The sequence below is a fragment of the Amaranthus tricolor genome, chromosome 11 (genome assembly GCF_026212465.1).
Source record: "Amaranthus tricolor cultivar Red isolate AtriRed21 chromosome 11, ASM2621246v1, whole genome shotgun sequence".
Taxonomy (NCBI): domain Eukaryota; kingdom Viridiplantae; phylum Streptophyta; class Magnoliopsida; order Caryophyllales; family Amaranthaceae; genus Amaranthus; species Amaranthus tricolor.
In genome coordinates, this window is record NC_080057.1 from 14016416 (window position 1) to 14028543 (window position 12128).

The 12128-nt window shown below is 32.8% G+C and overlaps 1 protein-coding gene across 1 annotated transcript; it reads right to left on the bottom strand.

The window, feature by feature from the left end:
• Nucleotides 1-471: 471 nt before the first annotated feature.
• LOC130826791 (proliferating cell nuclear antigen) lies at nt 472-5537 on the bottom strand. The gene is made up of 4 exons (XM_057692381.1): nt 5086-5537; nt 2910-3062; nt 2714-2811; nt 472-982 (listed from the first exon to the last, which is right to left on the bottom strand). Exons 1-4 carry the CDS (start codon nt 5402-5404, stop codon nt 764-766), a joined length of 789 nt encoding a protein of 262 aa, XP_057548364.1. The 5' UTR covers nt 5405-5537; the 3' UTR covers nt 472-763.
• Between the last annotated feature and the right edge of the window lie 6591 nt (nt 5538-12128).

Genomic DNA, 12128 nt, shown 5'->3' on the forward strand with positions numbered 1-12128 from the left:
AAAAAAAATAATTTGATAGATTTAACTTTATAACTCAAATTTACTAAGACTTACTTAAATTTTACTTATTAACATGAAACAAACTAATAACAAGGATACTTTTCAGATAAGCACAATAAAGTCTAAGCAATGATAAAGTCTATGAGAAAAGTGTTCTATACTATGATCCAATAGCCAATGAAAAACATAAATATTAAACTATCAAGTCAAAATCAGATGTTAAATTTCATATAGGCAAAGTCAAAGTCGTGTCCAACGTTGAGTAGAAGTGTCAGATTTTTTTTTCTAAGATCCGACTTAAAGCAGAATTCAAAGTATACAAACGGATTCAAAGTCAAACTTAGATCAATTTCGAACTAAGGTATCAACCTTAAGACAGCTCAACCGAGCAAAGCTTACCGATCGATTCAGCGCAAGGTATCTTTACTCTATCTTGCTATCTTCTCCAATTCTCTAGATAACCAATACTAATTGAAGATAAGGAACCAATGACTGCAAATAGAATGACACCAATAAAATAACACTCGAAAGTTCAGAACAAATTTTCATAGATACATTAAAATTAAAACCTAAGTTCATTAACAATAAGAAAAGTTACTAAAGCCTAGTACAGTATGCACTAATCAGTGATGCTGATTTCTGAATTTTTTTGATCTCAGATTCATGCTTAAACATGCACAAAAATTACTAAAAAAATCAAACATCAACCTAAATTCAGGAAGAGGCTTCAAACAGAAGAGATGAGCGATTAGAATTCCCAGGATCATGATTCATTTTCATCCTCCTCAATCTTGGGAGCCAAGTAAAACCGGACATAACCCATTTCTGCAACCTTGTATTCAACCACAACAGGAAGTTCAGACGACAAGCTGATTGTGACCGTGTTTGAAAGGGGAGTTGCCTTGGTGAAAGAGTTCATGTATCGTAGTGCAAAGGTAAGTGACACAGGCTCATTCATCTCAATTATCGTAGAATCTTCAGGCTGCAATTCAGATCAAAACATAAGAACAAGCAGAAAATCTAACCACCATTTGTGTTTCAAAGCTCTGATAGGCCATAAGTGACAAGTAATTCAATAAAATGAGAGGGCTTCAATGTTTTAACACTTTAATTCTCCATTCAACACTTTAATTCTCCATTCGCTCTTGAACAATCTTTTTTTTCATTTATTTATTTACCGACTCAACATAAAAGTTCTAGCAATATTTTGACTTTTGCGATTTTTCATAGATACAAATGTGACATGCCGTGATTTATTGCATAAGAAAAAGATAGTCAAAAAATATCTAATTCAATCATCACAATAAATAATTTCATGATATCAAATTTCTTTTACATATCAAATATATTTACTCTGCCTGTGAATGTTTGTCGCTTATTTTCGATCACAAGTCTGAATAAAGAAGGGTGAGCGGCATATTAGTGACAACCAGCTGAGTAAAAACTTAGTCACATCTAATAAATATGAACAAAAATCAATTCCCATAGGGGTGACTCCTATTCAGCATCGAGCTACACTTCTTAGGTCTATGTGTAGTGAAAATTATGCAAAGGTTGCTAAATCGTCGTCCAGGATGACTTTTAGAACCCAAGTAGACTACTTTTGATCAGGATGATAGATAGGGATACTATAAGGAGCTGTCTAAAATTGCTCTTACTATCATATAATAAAACTTATCAATCATTTTATAAAGTTATGGACAAGAGTAATTGAGATACATATAAGATGTACCTCCATACTAGATGATCAATTTAGATAACTTAAAATGAATACCCACAAAATTTTTTTTAAAACAAGGATGGTGAATGGAGAATGCATGATTGCCCGCTGCCAACAATTTCCCCAAAAAAAAGGTAAATTCTTAAATTCTTATTTCTCCTTCACTTATGCTTCATATTCTCGCATCCTAAAATTTGTCAATACAATTGCTAAAGCCCATAAGCAGGATTCCTTGCTAAAGCCCACAAGCCATTAAAATAGGTACTCGACTAATTGGGTACTTAGCTTTTCGGGTAACCTAAATATTTTACATGTAAATGAACATCCCTAGCTTGGTACATGTTGTTTGCTGATATCATTGTTTTGTTATATGCGACAGAAGAGGAGATAAGTGCTAATTTAGTGCAATGGAGACAAAAGTTGGAGTCAAGATGAATGAGTGGACTTTTAGAAATGATCATAGTAGAAAGATTAAAGTAGTAGAAATGCAACCATTTCAATGGTGAGTATACATATCTTGACGAATGACGGATAAAAGGCAAAACAAACATTTAAGTGTTTAAAAGTTAACAAATATAAAGGAAATGATGAAAGAGAACCGATTAAGAAAAGTTTTGACATGTGCAAAAACCGGATATTACCAACCCAACACGAAAATTAAAAAGTTGGAGCTTAAGAGACTTAAAAAGAAGACGAGAAAGACCGAAAATGACTTGGAGAAATGGAGTAGAAAAAATATAAAAGATCTATACATACAAATTAAAATGGTAAAAATCAAAATAAACAGAGAAGGAAATTGATATGAGCAACCATTGAAAATGATGTATTAAATCTCGTCGCCGACAATTTCATTTGGGATTAAGACTCGGACATTTTTGTGACATATTAAAGATTTCAACGTAAAAGGTTGAAACTAGAAAACCAGTAAGTCAAAATGGAGCAAATAATGATATACAAAAAAACAAAAAAGTTATGGGTAAAAGCTAAAATAACCTTGTCAACTGTTGTGTTCTGTCTAAGAACGATGTTTGCCGCTCCAATATCACCACTTGTAGAGAACTTAACACCCTCTTTTGTTACAGAGATTACAACTGCAAAATCACAAATTTTACACGAGTAATTAATTAAGGAAAAAAAAGAACCATATTAAAGCAAGGAAACATAACAAACCCATGGGATAGAACACTACCAGTGTCACCAAGACTGCTCAAATCTTTGCAAATCCTGGCAAACTCTGTTGAAGGCATCCTCACAATGGCATGGTATTCGGCTTCAGGAATACCCAAGTGCTCACTGTCAATGTCCATTAACTTCATCTCAAAATCCGCAATTTTGTCCTGATCTATCATGAATACAAACAACATAAACAACATGCTTATCTGCTCAAACTTGGATATAGTCTATTTTGACATATGCATATATACATAACATGACATACCTCAACCCTATGTACTCTAAAATTATTTTAAGATAAAATGATTTGAGATCAATGGTCAATACAACACAACTGTAAGGCAAAACAGTAAAAAGGGTAATGTTCGGTACCAAATTGAACAATTCAAAGAAAGCATATATGTTGTTTATAAGATGTGGTGACAATTTTTTATGCAGCCAAAGTTACATATCTATTTCACCTCATGGGTTACAAACTAAGAATGAACAAAAGTAAATTAGCTTATTAAACCGTGTGCACTTTATATATTATGTGATGGATAAATTCCTACTACTATATCAAGAGCGGTTTCAAGAAAATACAAAATTAGTCTCTACCAATTTGTATAATCTAGAAAACAAGATCAAGACGATAGTGAACAATTTTCGAGCAACTGTCATCTCCTAAGAGAAATCTAGTTTAATTCCAATATGTCCCAAACATGTGATTAGGTCATGTATTTATAGTAAGCTAAACAAAGTTACATTCCTGATTACAAATACTTAAATAACCACATAACAGAATATAAATTCCTTAACAGAAATTGTTATACACTAGGTTTGCTAGCATATCCATTTCTCTTTTCCTCATTGAGTTTGTTACACCTCTTGTAAGTCAATAAGTCTTAGCATGACATATTCGCAAGGTGACAAATCCTTTCCTAATCACTTGTAAACCGAAAACAAATATGATTAAAAATGTGAACATCTAACCATCTTTACTCTACATATGCAAAAGCCACTTTAATGGCATTAAAACTAAACAATAGTTCGCAATTATTTTTCAAGTTCAAAACCTAAAGAACCTCAAACTTATTCAAAGGAGTTGTTAAGCATTTGTTTCAAGTGCTGAATACAAAAACAATAAACTAAATCCATTATTTATGGTTTGGTAGGCAAACCCAGTTAACAATATTGTTTCTCAAGGAAAATTGATACCACTAGAGTAGAACATTAACTCTAGGCTCCCACAATCTAGCAGTAAGAGTTTTCATTTCTTGATTCAATCTTCTTTCACCTTCTTTCATCTTCTTCAAATTAAGTCACTGGTTTCTTTTCTCTTTCTTCAATTCTAACAGTAATCAACACATAGTTCAGGCTCATTTTATTTAGTTCATGATGTGATGATCATATTTCCATCATGAAATTGATTATTAATTATGCTCAGTTCTATTGGTGCTCCAGTCATTTTTCAGTGAAAAGATGCTCCAGTCAATTTCACTATGGTCAAAGACTCAATCCTTCCTTGTGTTTGTTCAAATTCATCGATAATCACAGATTTTATTATGATGTCGAGTATAAAACATTTTGAGCTTTGTGGTTTGAAATCCAATCAGTTTTTAGTTTACACTCTTGATGCTGTGCAATTTTCTCAAATGCTACAATTTTCACAGTTTGTACTTGCCATTGTGATTATCATGTTGATCATCATATTTTTATTGAGTTCGTGAAGAATGTTAATTAATCTTTAAGATTTAATTGTAGGGTCATCATTTCATGCACATACCAAAAAATTAATAACATTAACACTTGACCCTTACCCTTCATCTACTTAAACTATTTCCATTCCATTATAAGAGCAACTTCTATCCCAAAAGACCGCTTAAAATTCTAGCAATCACCACAAAAAATAACAACTCATTGTACAAATATGATATTAAATCTAATCATATCCTGAAACAGATATCAAAACAATTTAGTACCGTCAATCCTGAGCATCAATTTTTTCGGCAAAACATAACATACATTTCTGTTAACTCAACAAACATTTAAAAATATACAGTCAAAATTAAATTCTAGTCAATTCATCATATATTCATGAAAATTCAGATATTCAACTTCAAATGCTAAATAATTTTACCAAAACCTAAAGCTAATTTTCAACACAAATAACTACAAGAAAAAGATAAATTGATGGGGGAAAGGAAACATACTAGGGCTTTCAAACATAAAAGTGACAGTGTCACTCCCATCATCGGCTTTAATAGTAATTATATCATCATTCCCAGCACACTTCAACATTTTCGCCATATTACCAAGATTCATCCCCATCGAAATATTCCTATCACATCGGTAATGTTCAAATCCTTCAGCGCGGAGAAGAAGCGCAACAAGAGCAACATGGCTGGAATCCATAGCTTGGAGAGAGAATCCAGTTGTGGAACAATCAAAATTAGCATCATTCACCAAATCTTTAATCGAATCTAACACTTTCTTTAAAAGGCTCCCTTGAACTAGTCTTAATTCCAACATTTTACGGTGGAATATCTAGGGTTAGGGTTTTGAATTGAGGAAGCGGTGGGAAATGAGAGATGTTTGCGTATTTGGAGGGTCAAAATAGGGTACGTATCGGATTGGCGTACCGGGTGCGTTTGCGCGTATTTATAAAAAATGGGAATTAAAAAGGGTAGGGCTTTGAATTTTGGAGATATTAAGTGGTTTTGGCGGGATTTGAGGATTTATGTAATTTTTTCCCGCTGAAAATTAATTGTAATAAATTGCGGCACCTTAGATAGTGTTTCACCGTTGCCATAGTCAAAGTCAACATTTTAGTATTCTGAATAAGTCAAAAGTCGAGGGAAAGAGAATAGCGGACATATGTTTGAAGGGGGCATTTAGAAATGTGCGAACATAAATTATCCCCAAAATGATAGGTTTCTGTAGGAGAAGGGCGATTGATGTCCAACACGCTTGGAAAAGGCAATTGTCACTTCCAACAAACACAACACACATTAAAATTATTGCCAAGCCAAGACAACAAAAGCAAATGAGAGCCATAAAGTAAATAAAAAAAACTGAATACGACTCTGAAAGAAAAGAAAAGCTAAGTCAAAACTATTAGAAGTCTAAAACGCGGATGCTACCGACCTGGTCCTCGAAGAGGTGCAACTCCCCCAAGTCAATTTTTATTTGCTCCTCTCATGTTCTTTTAGGTCTACCCAAACTTTTCTTGCCCTCCACTATACGACTTTTCACCATTTTCATCAGGGCATCTGCAGTCTTCTTTACATACTCAGCTTTTTTTCATACAATTTTTCCTACAAAGTTTTATGTAACTCTTATTCATATATAGTTTTTACATTCTCTCACTTTTAATTATATCTACACAATAAAGTGGTTTTACCAAGTTTTTAATGCATGTGTCAATTTTTCACATGGTGTTTGGTAGATAGGATTTGAAGATAGAAATGGAATTAAAAATCCCAAAGTGTGAATATTTCATGTTTGGTTAGTGGGAATGGGACTAAAAATGAGCTTGGGAATGGGAATAAATTGGGTGTATTCCCATCAAATTATTACCATAGGGGTTGGTAATAGATGGATGAGATTTGGGAAAAAGACATGAAAAGACTTATATACCCTTGTAAATGAGTAAAATTACAAACTAAACAAAACATTTTATACTTCTCCAATTATTTTTTTAAAGGGTAAATTAGTAAATTTGGATTTTATTTTCAATTTCATTCCAATCTACCAAACAAAAAATATTACAATTCTCAAATTATTTCCATTAATACCAAACAAGGGATTGTGTATACTTTATCAATTCTCAACAACCAATTTTCAATCCCATTCCACCTTTTTATCCTCAAATTCACATTCCCATGAACCAAAAACGCCCTCAATGGAAGACGTTGATGAAGATGTTTGTTATTGACCAAGTCATGGAGCTATTGGATATCATCAACAATGGGCCAAAGATTCCAATGAAGAAAGATTCGAGTGGAAACGATATTCCAAATCCAAATTGGAATATAATCAAAATGACTTGGAAGTCGTATCAAAAAATTATAGAATTATGAATCAACTATGTTTTGCCTTGAATGGTACAGGGTTCAACAGAGTTTCATCTTGCGTGAGTGCCAAAAAAATATAGGATAAGTTGGACGTAACCTATGAAGGAACAAGTCAAGTAAAAGAGAAAAAAATCAACATTCTCATGCATCAATATGAGATGTTTACGATGAATTAAAATGAAAATATAATTGAAATGTTTACTCCTTTTACTTTAATTATTAACAATTTGAATTCCCTAGGTAAATATTTTTCTAATGCAGAGTTGGTGAGAAAAGTACTAATATGCCTTCCTAGATTAAATTCGGGTCTAAATGTCACAGCAATTGAGGAAGCACAAGATCTTAGAGTCCTATCTCTTAAATCTTGATGATCTTCTCTAAAGACTTACTACTCATGAGCTTACACTTCATGATGATGGAGACAACGATGTAACACCCTCCATGAAGAATCTTGCTCTCAAAGCAAAGAAAGAAGAAGAGACATCAAGTGATAATGGAGAAAACGACGATGAGGAAGATCTTTTTGCCCTCATAACAAGAAGGTTGGAACGCATAATGAAAATGAAGAAAAGATATAGAAAGTTCAAATCAAGAAACAAGTTTAAAGGTAAGTCCTCTTTCCAAAATAAATCAAATAAACTCACTTGTTTCGAATGTGGATCAAAACATTATCTAGTGAAAGAATGTCCTAAGAAGAGAAAGGACTGTTTATAAAAGGGACAAAAAAACAAACAAACAAGGGTTTCCAAATGTGACTCTGAAGGTTCAAGTGAATTAGACAATAAGGACGGACAAGCTTACTGATGTCTTATGGCAAACAAAGATAAAAAAGATGAAGAAAATAATTCTAAGGCAGTACTAGAATAAACATCAAAGATTAAAATAAGGCACTCAAAAATAAAATACATCATTATGCCGAAGGTTATGATGAACTAATAAAGAAAACAATGCGTTTAAATCTGAGAAATAAAACTTTAAAGACACTAACAAAGTCTTGAAAGACCAAAATGGTAGTATAATGCAAAATGTCTTAGGTTTCCAACGCAACCATTCTCTTGAAACTGAGGTCAAGACCTTGAAATCAGAATCTCAAAAAGGTCGAAACATCTTAAGCAAATATAGCAATTTTGAGTCTAGATTTCACAATATGCTAAGTCATCAAAAGGTAACATCAAATAAACATGGAATATGTTATAACAACTTCAAGCGTAATAATGGGAGTCATACCGCCTTTGTTAAAAGCTCAATAAAAACAAAGATGCATGCCCTCTTGCCCCTATTGTTGCAAGGAAGGGCACTTGAAATTCGCAGGCCCTTATAGACATAAGGACAACCATATCATCAAGAACACCTTTCCCGTGGAATTAGCAAAACTGGTAAGATAAATATGGGTACTTAAGAAAACTAGATCACCGAATATGATTCATCCTAAGTACACACCCAAATTTGCCATTTGGTTTGTAAAGAAAGGTTGATTTCTGTTTTGTAGGTAAATCAAAAATGCAAATTAGATAATGGATGTTAAAGAAACACAAGCAAAAAAATATCATTATTTTCAAAAATCAAAGAGAGATGCAACAACTAATTACCCTTGGTGATAAATGTAAATGCAAGATCTTAAGCATCAATAAGGTTGGTAAGGACTCTTCTAAATCTATTGGTGGTTTGAAATTTAACTTGTTAAGTGTTTCTCAACTGTGTGATAACAGTAATCAAGTAATATTTGATAAAGAAAATGTGTGGTGAAACACCCTAATGTTAGCGAAAAATCTATCAGCGCTATAAAATATGATAATGTATACAGTTTACATATACTAACAAAATTACGATGGAAAATTTTAATAGTTTATAGGCCTTAACAGATGACCTAAAGCTATGGCATAGAAGGCTTGGCCACATCAACATGCACACAATGCATGAACTAGAACACAAAGGTTTGCTAAGGGACTTTCATCCCTTGATTACAAATATAGTCCTTTATTTGATGCATGTGTAAGAGGTAAACAGGTAAGATGTTCATTTAAGCCGAAAAAGATGGTAAGTACTACAAGACCTTGTGAAATTCTACGTATAGATTTATTTGGGCCAATGCGAATTAAAAACATAAGAGGAAAATCCTATACTCTAGTTATAGTTGATGATTTTTCAAGATACATAGGTTGATTTTTTGAAGGAAAAAGTGAAGCTTTTCAAACCATTCTCAAAGTGTTGCAAGATACATAGGTTAGAAGTGATCATGGAAGAGAATTTGACCAATTAAGGTTTAACTCTTTCTGTGAGAAGTATGGAATAATTCACAACTTCTCAGCTCCTAGAACACCACAACAAAATGGTGTGGTTGTAAGGAAAAATTACACCTTGAAATAAATGGCTAGAACAATGCCAACACAGTTAATTATGTGTTAAACATGTGTCTTATTAGACCAATGATGAAGAAAACTCCCTATGAGAATTTAGAGGAAGCCAAATAATACATATCTTAGACCATGTAGTATCAAATGTTTTGTGCATAATAATGGTTAAGAAAATCTTGGTAAGTTCGATGCGAGAAATGAAGAAGTTATCTTTTATAGATCTTCATTAATAGCAAAGCTTATAGAGTGTTGAACAACTGTACAAATGTTGTAGAAAAAAGTATACAAATTATTTTCGATGAAACTAATAATGATATATTAAGTGATGGATTCATAGATTTAAGTCTCAATAAACATTTCGATGAAGAACTGTATGTGTCTGGATCGGACACTAGGTCATCTAGACCAAAACATAAGCCTAGAAGCCTAAATTGAACCCTATGAGGTTTAGTTCAAGAGACGTCTAGCAAAGAAGGAACTAGACCATGGGTTGTTTGGACCAAAAAGCGATTTGGATGGTCCAAGTCGAGCTGTAAGTGATTTGATCTCGAAGCCCTAGTCAGGAGTGTCATTCCAAAGAAATCCTTAGTTTTGCACACTAGGTGAATTATTGAGAAGCTGAAGGGTTTAACTTATTAGGAAAGTTTAGAGATAATGGGAGATTTGCTGAGATTTGGGTCATTAATGTAAAGTAGAGGCTATAGAGTAACTTGACGATAAATCTTCTATAATCATTTTGTGTTTGACACACACAGTCATTAGGAATAGAAAGAGGTGTCACCTTTTTAAGAAAGGTCGAGCTTGCATTTAATGCATAGTTTTAAGCCAATGAGAGAGTAGCACGTAAAGCATTATAACCACCTTCACACGAAACCCTAGGGGTATGTTCCAATGTCAATAATAGTAATATCACAAGGTTGAAAAGGATATTCAGTAGACAAATGAACAAGATACATACTCTAAGTATAAATAGTGAGCTTAGGCATCAAATATCATGTATCTAATCTTTTATAGTACAAGCATTTACTCTCAAGTATTTATTGAACTTCAAGCAATATTTATTGAGAACTAAGTGATTAAATTAAGAATATTATATTAATTATTTGTATTTAATCTAAAAGATAAACAATTACTTTGATAACTTAGGCCTCACGCCACAAACAAGTCCTAATATAAATCCTCCAAGCTAAGAGTCATTGTGCACTTGGATAAGGGTTTATAAGCACACATTTAGGACACTTACTTACTTAAGCATTGGAAAAGGTCCCTGGAAAACCATTTCGAGCCCTTCTAACCAGTGTTACTTGTGCAGGACATATTGACATTAGATTGATCTTATTGTAAGGTTGGCTAGATAGCAAGAACAAACTTCCATACAACCAGCATTAATCTATCGTAAGACAAAACCCTAAGGGGTAATTCTAATTTAGTCAACAAATTAATTGTATCTAGTCCTAGATAGGAACAAAATCAAAGAAGAGGATGTTAACAAATAAGCTACAGAAAAAAAGAAGAATTAAGCCTTAATGAAAACGATGATAAACGAATTGAGCACATTGAAGACTCTCAACCAGATTAAGAAACAAATGCTCAAGACTTTGATAAACCTCCTAATCCAGTTATTAATGATACACCTATCAAAGCTTCTCCAACAGATTGCTTAAATAGTTCTACTCCTAGTTCATCATCTACATTACAAAGAAGATTTAAAGTTGCAGCACACATCCTCCGGACAATATAAGTAGATCTTCACTTAAAAATCTTTGTTCATTTTTCTTTTGTTTCTCTCAATCGAAGGATATTAAAGAAGCTCTAAAAGAACTAGAATAGATCATTGCCATGTAAAGAGAATTGAACAAGTTTTAAAGCAATAAAGTTTGGAATCTAGCTGAAAGACCTTTAGATCTTATCATCACATGAACAAGATGGGTCTTTAGAAACAAACTCAACGAAGATGGTGAGATAATTAGAAATAAAGAAAGTTTAGTAGAATAGGGCTATAATCAAGAAGAAGGTATTGACTATGATCAAACTTGCGCTCCCGTTGCTCGTTTAAAATCAATACGAATTATACTTGTTTTCACCTTATACATGAAAATTAAATTATATCAAATGGACGTTCAATGTGCATTTTTAAATAGTTATTTACAAGAAGTATATGTAAAACAACCCCTCTGGCTTTGAAAATGATAATCTAACTAATCATGTATTCAAAGTGAATCAAGCACTATATCGTTTGAAACCACCCCTAAGGGCTTAGTATGACCGGTTTAGTTCATATTTACTTGATGTTAATGTTCAAAGAGGTAAGATCGATAAGAAACTATTTATTAACTTTAGAGACAAAGATATTCTTATTTTTCAAGTTTATGTGAATGACATTTTTTTTGATGCTACTAATGAGTCTTTATATGCATGGAAATCTCTAACATTATATGTAAGGAATTTGAGATGAGCATGATGGGAGATTTGACATTCTTTCTTGGTCTACAAGTAAAGCAAAAGGATGGCAGCATATTTATTTGCCAAAGTAAATATGTTAAAGATCTCCTAATGAAGTATAACACAAACCAATACAAGACCACCAATACTCCCATGAGTTTAATAATTAGCCAAGATCAAGATCTAAATGGTAAGAAAGTACATCAAACTTCATATAGAGGTACAATTATTGGTTCTATATTATATTTAACTTCTAGTCGTCTAGATATTATGTTTAGTGTTTGCTTTTGTGCAAGATTTCCGTGTAATCCAAAAGAATCACATCTAACTACTGTTAAAAGAATTCTCAAATATCTACGGGCGACTAAAGGCTTTAGTCTCGGG

Excerpts from the sequence above, each read along its gene's own strand:
- LOC130826791 (XM_057692381.1), bottom strand. The coding sequence starts at position 5,404 with ATGTTGGAATTAAGACTAGTTCAAGGGAGCCTTTTAAAGAAAGTGTTA. Across the intron at positions 3,063-5,085 it reads TTTTATGTTTGAAAGCCCTA|ATCAGGACAAAATTGCGGAT; the intron begins GTATGTTTCCTT and ends TATTCATGATAG. Across the intron at positions 2,812-2,909 it reads GAGCAGTCTTGGTGACACTG|TTGTAATCTCTGTAACAAAA; the intron begins GTAGTGTTCTAT and ends GTGATTTTGCAG.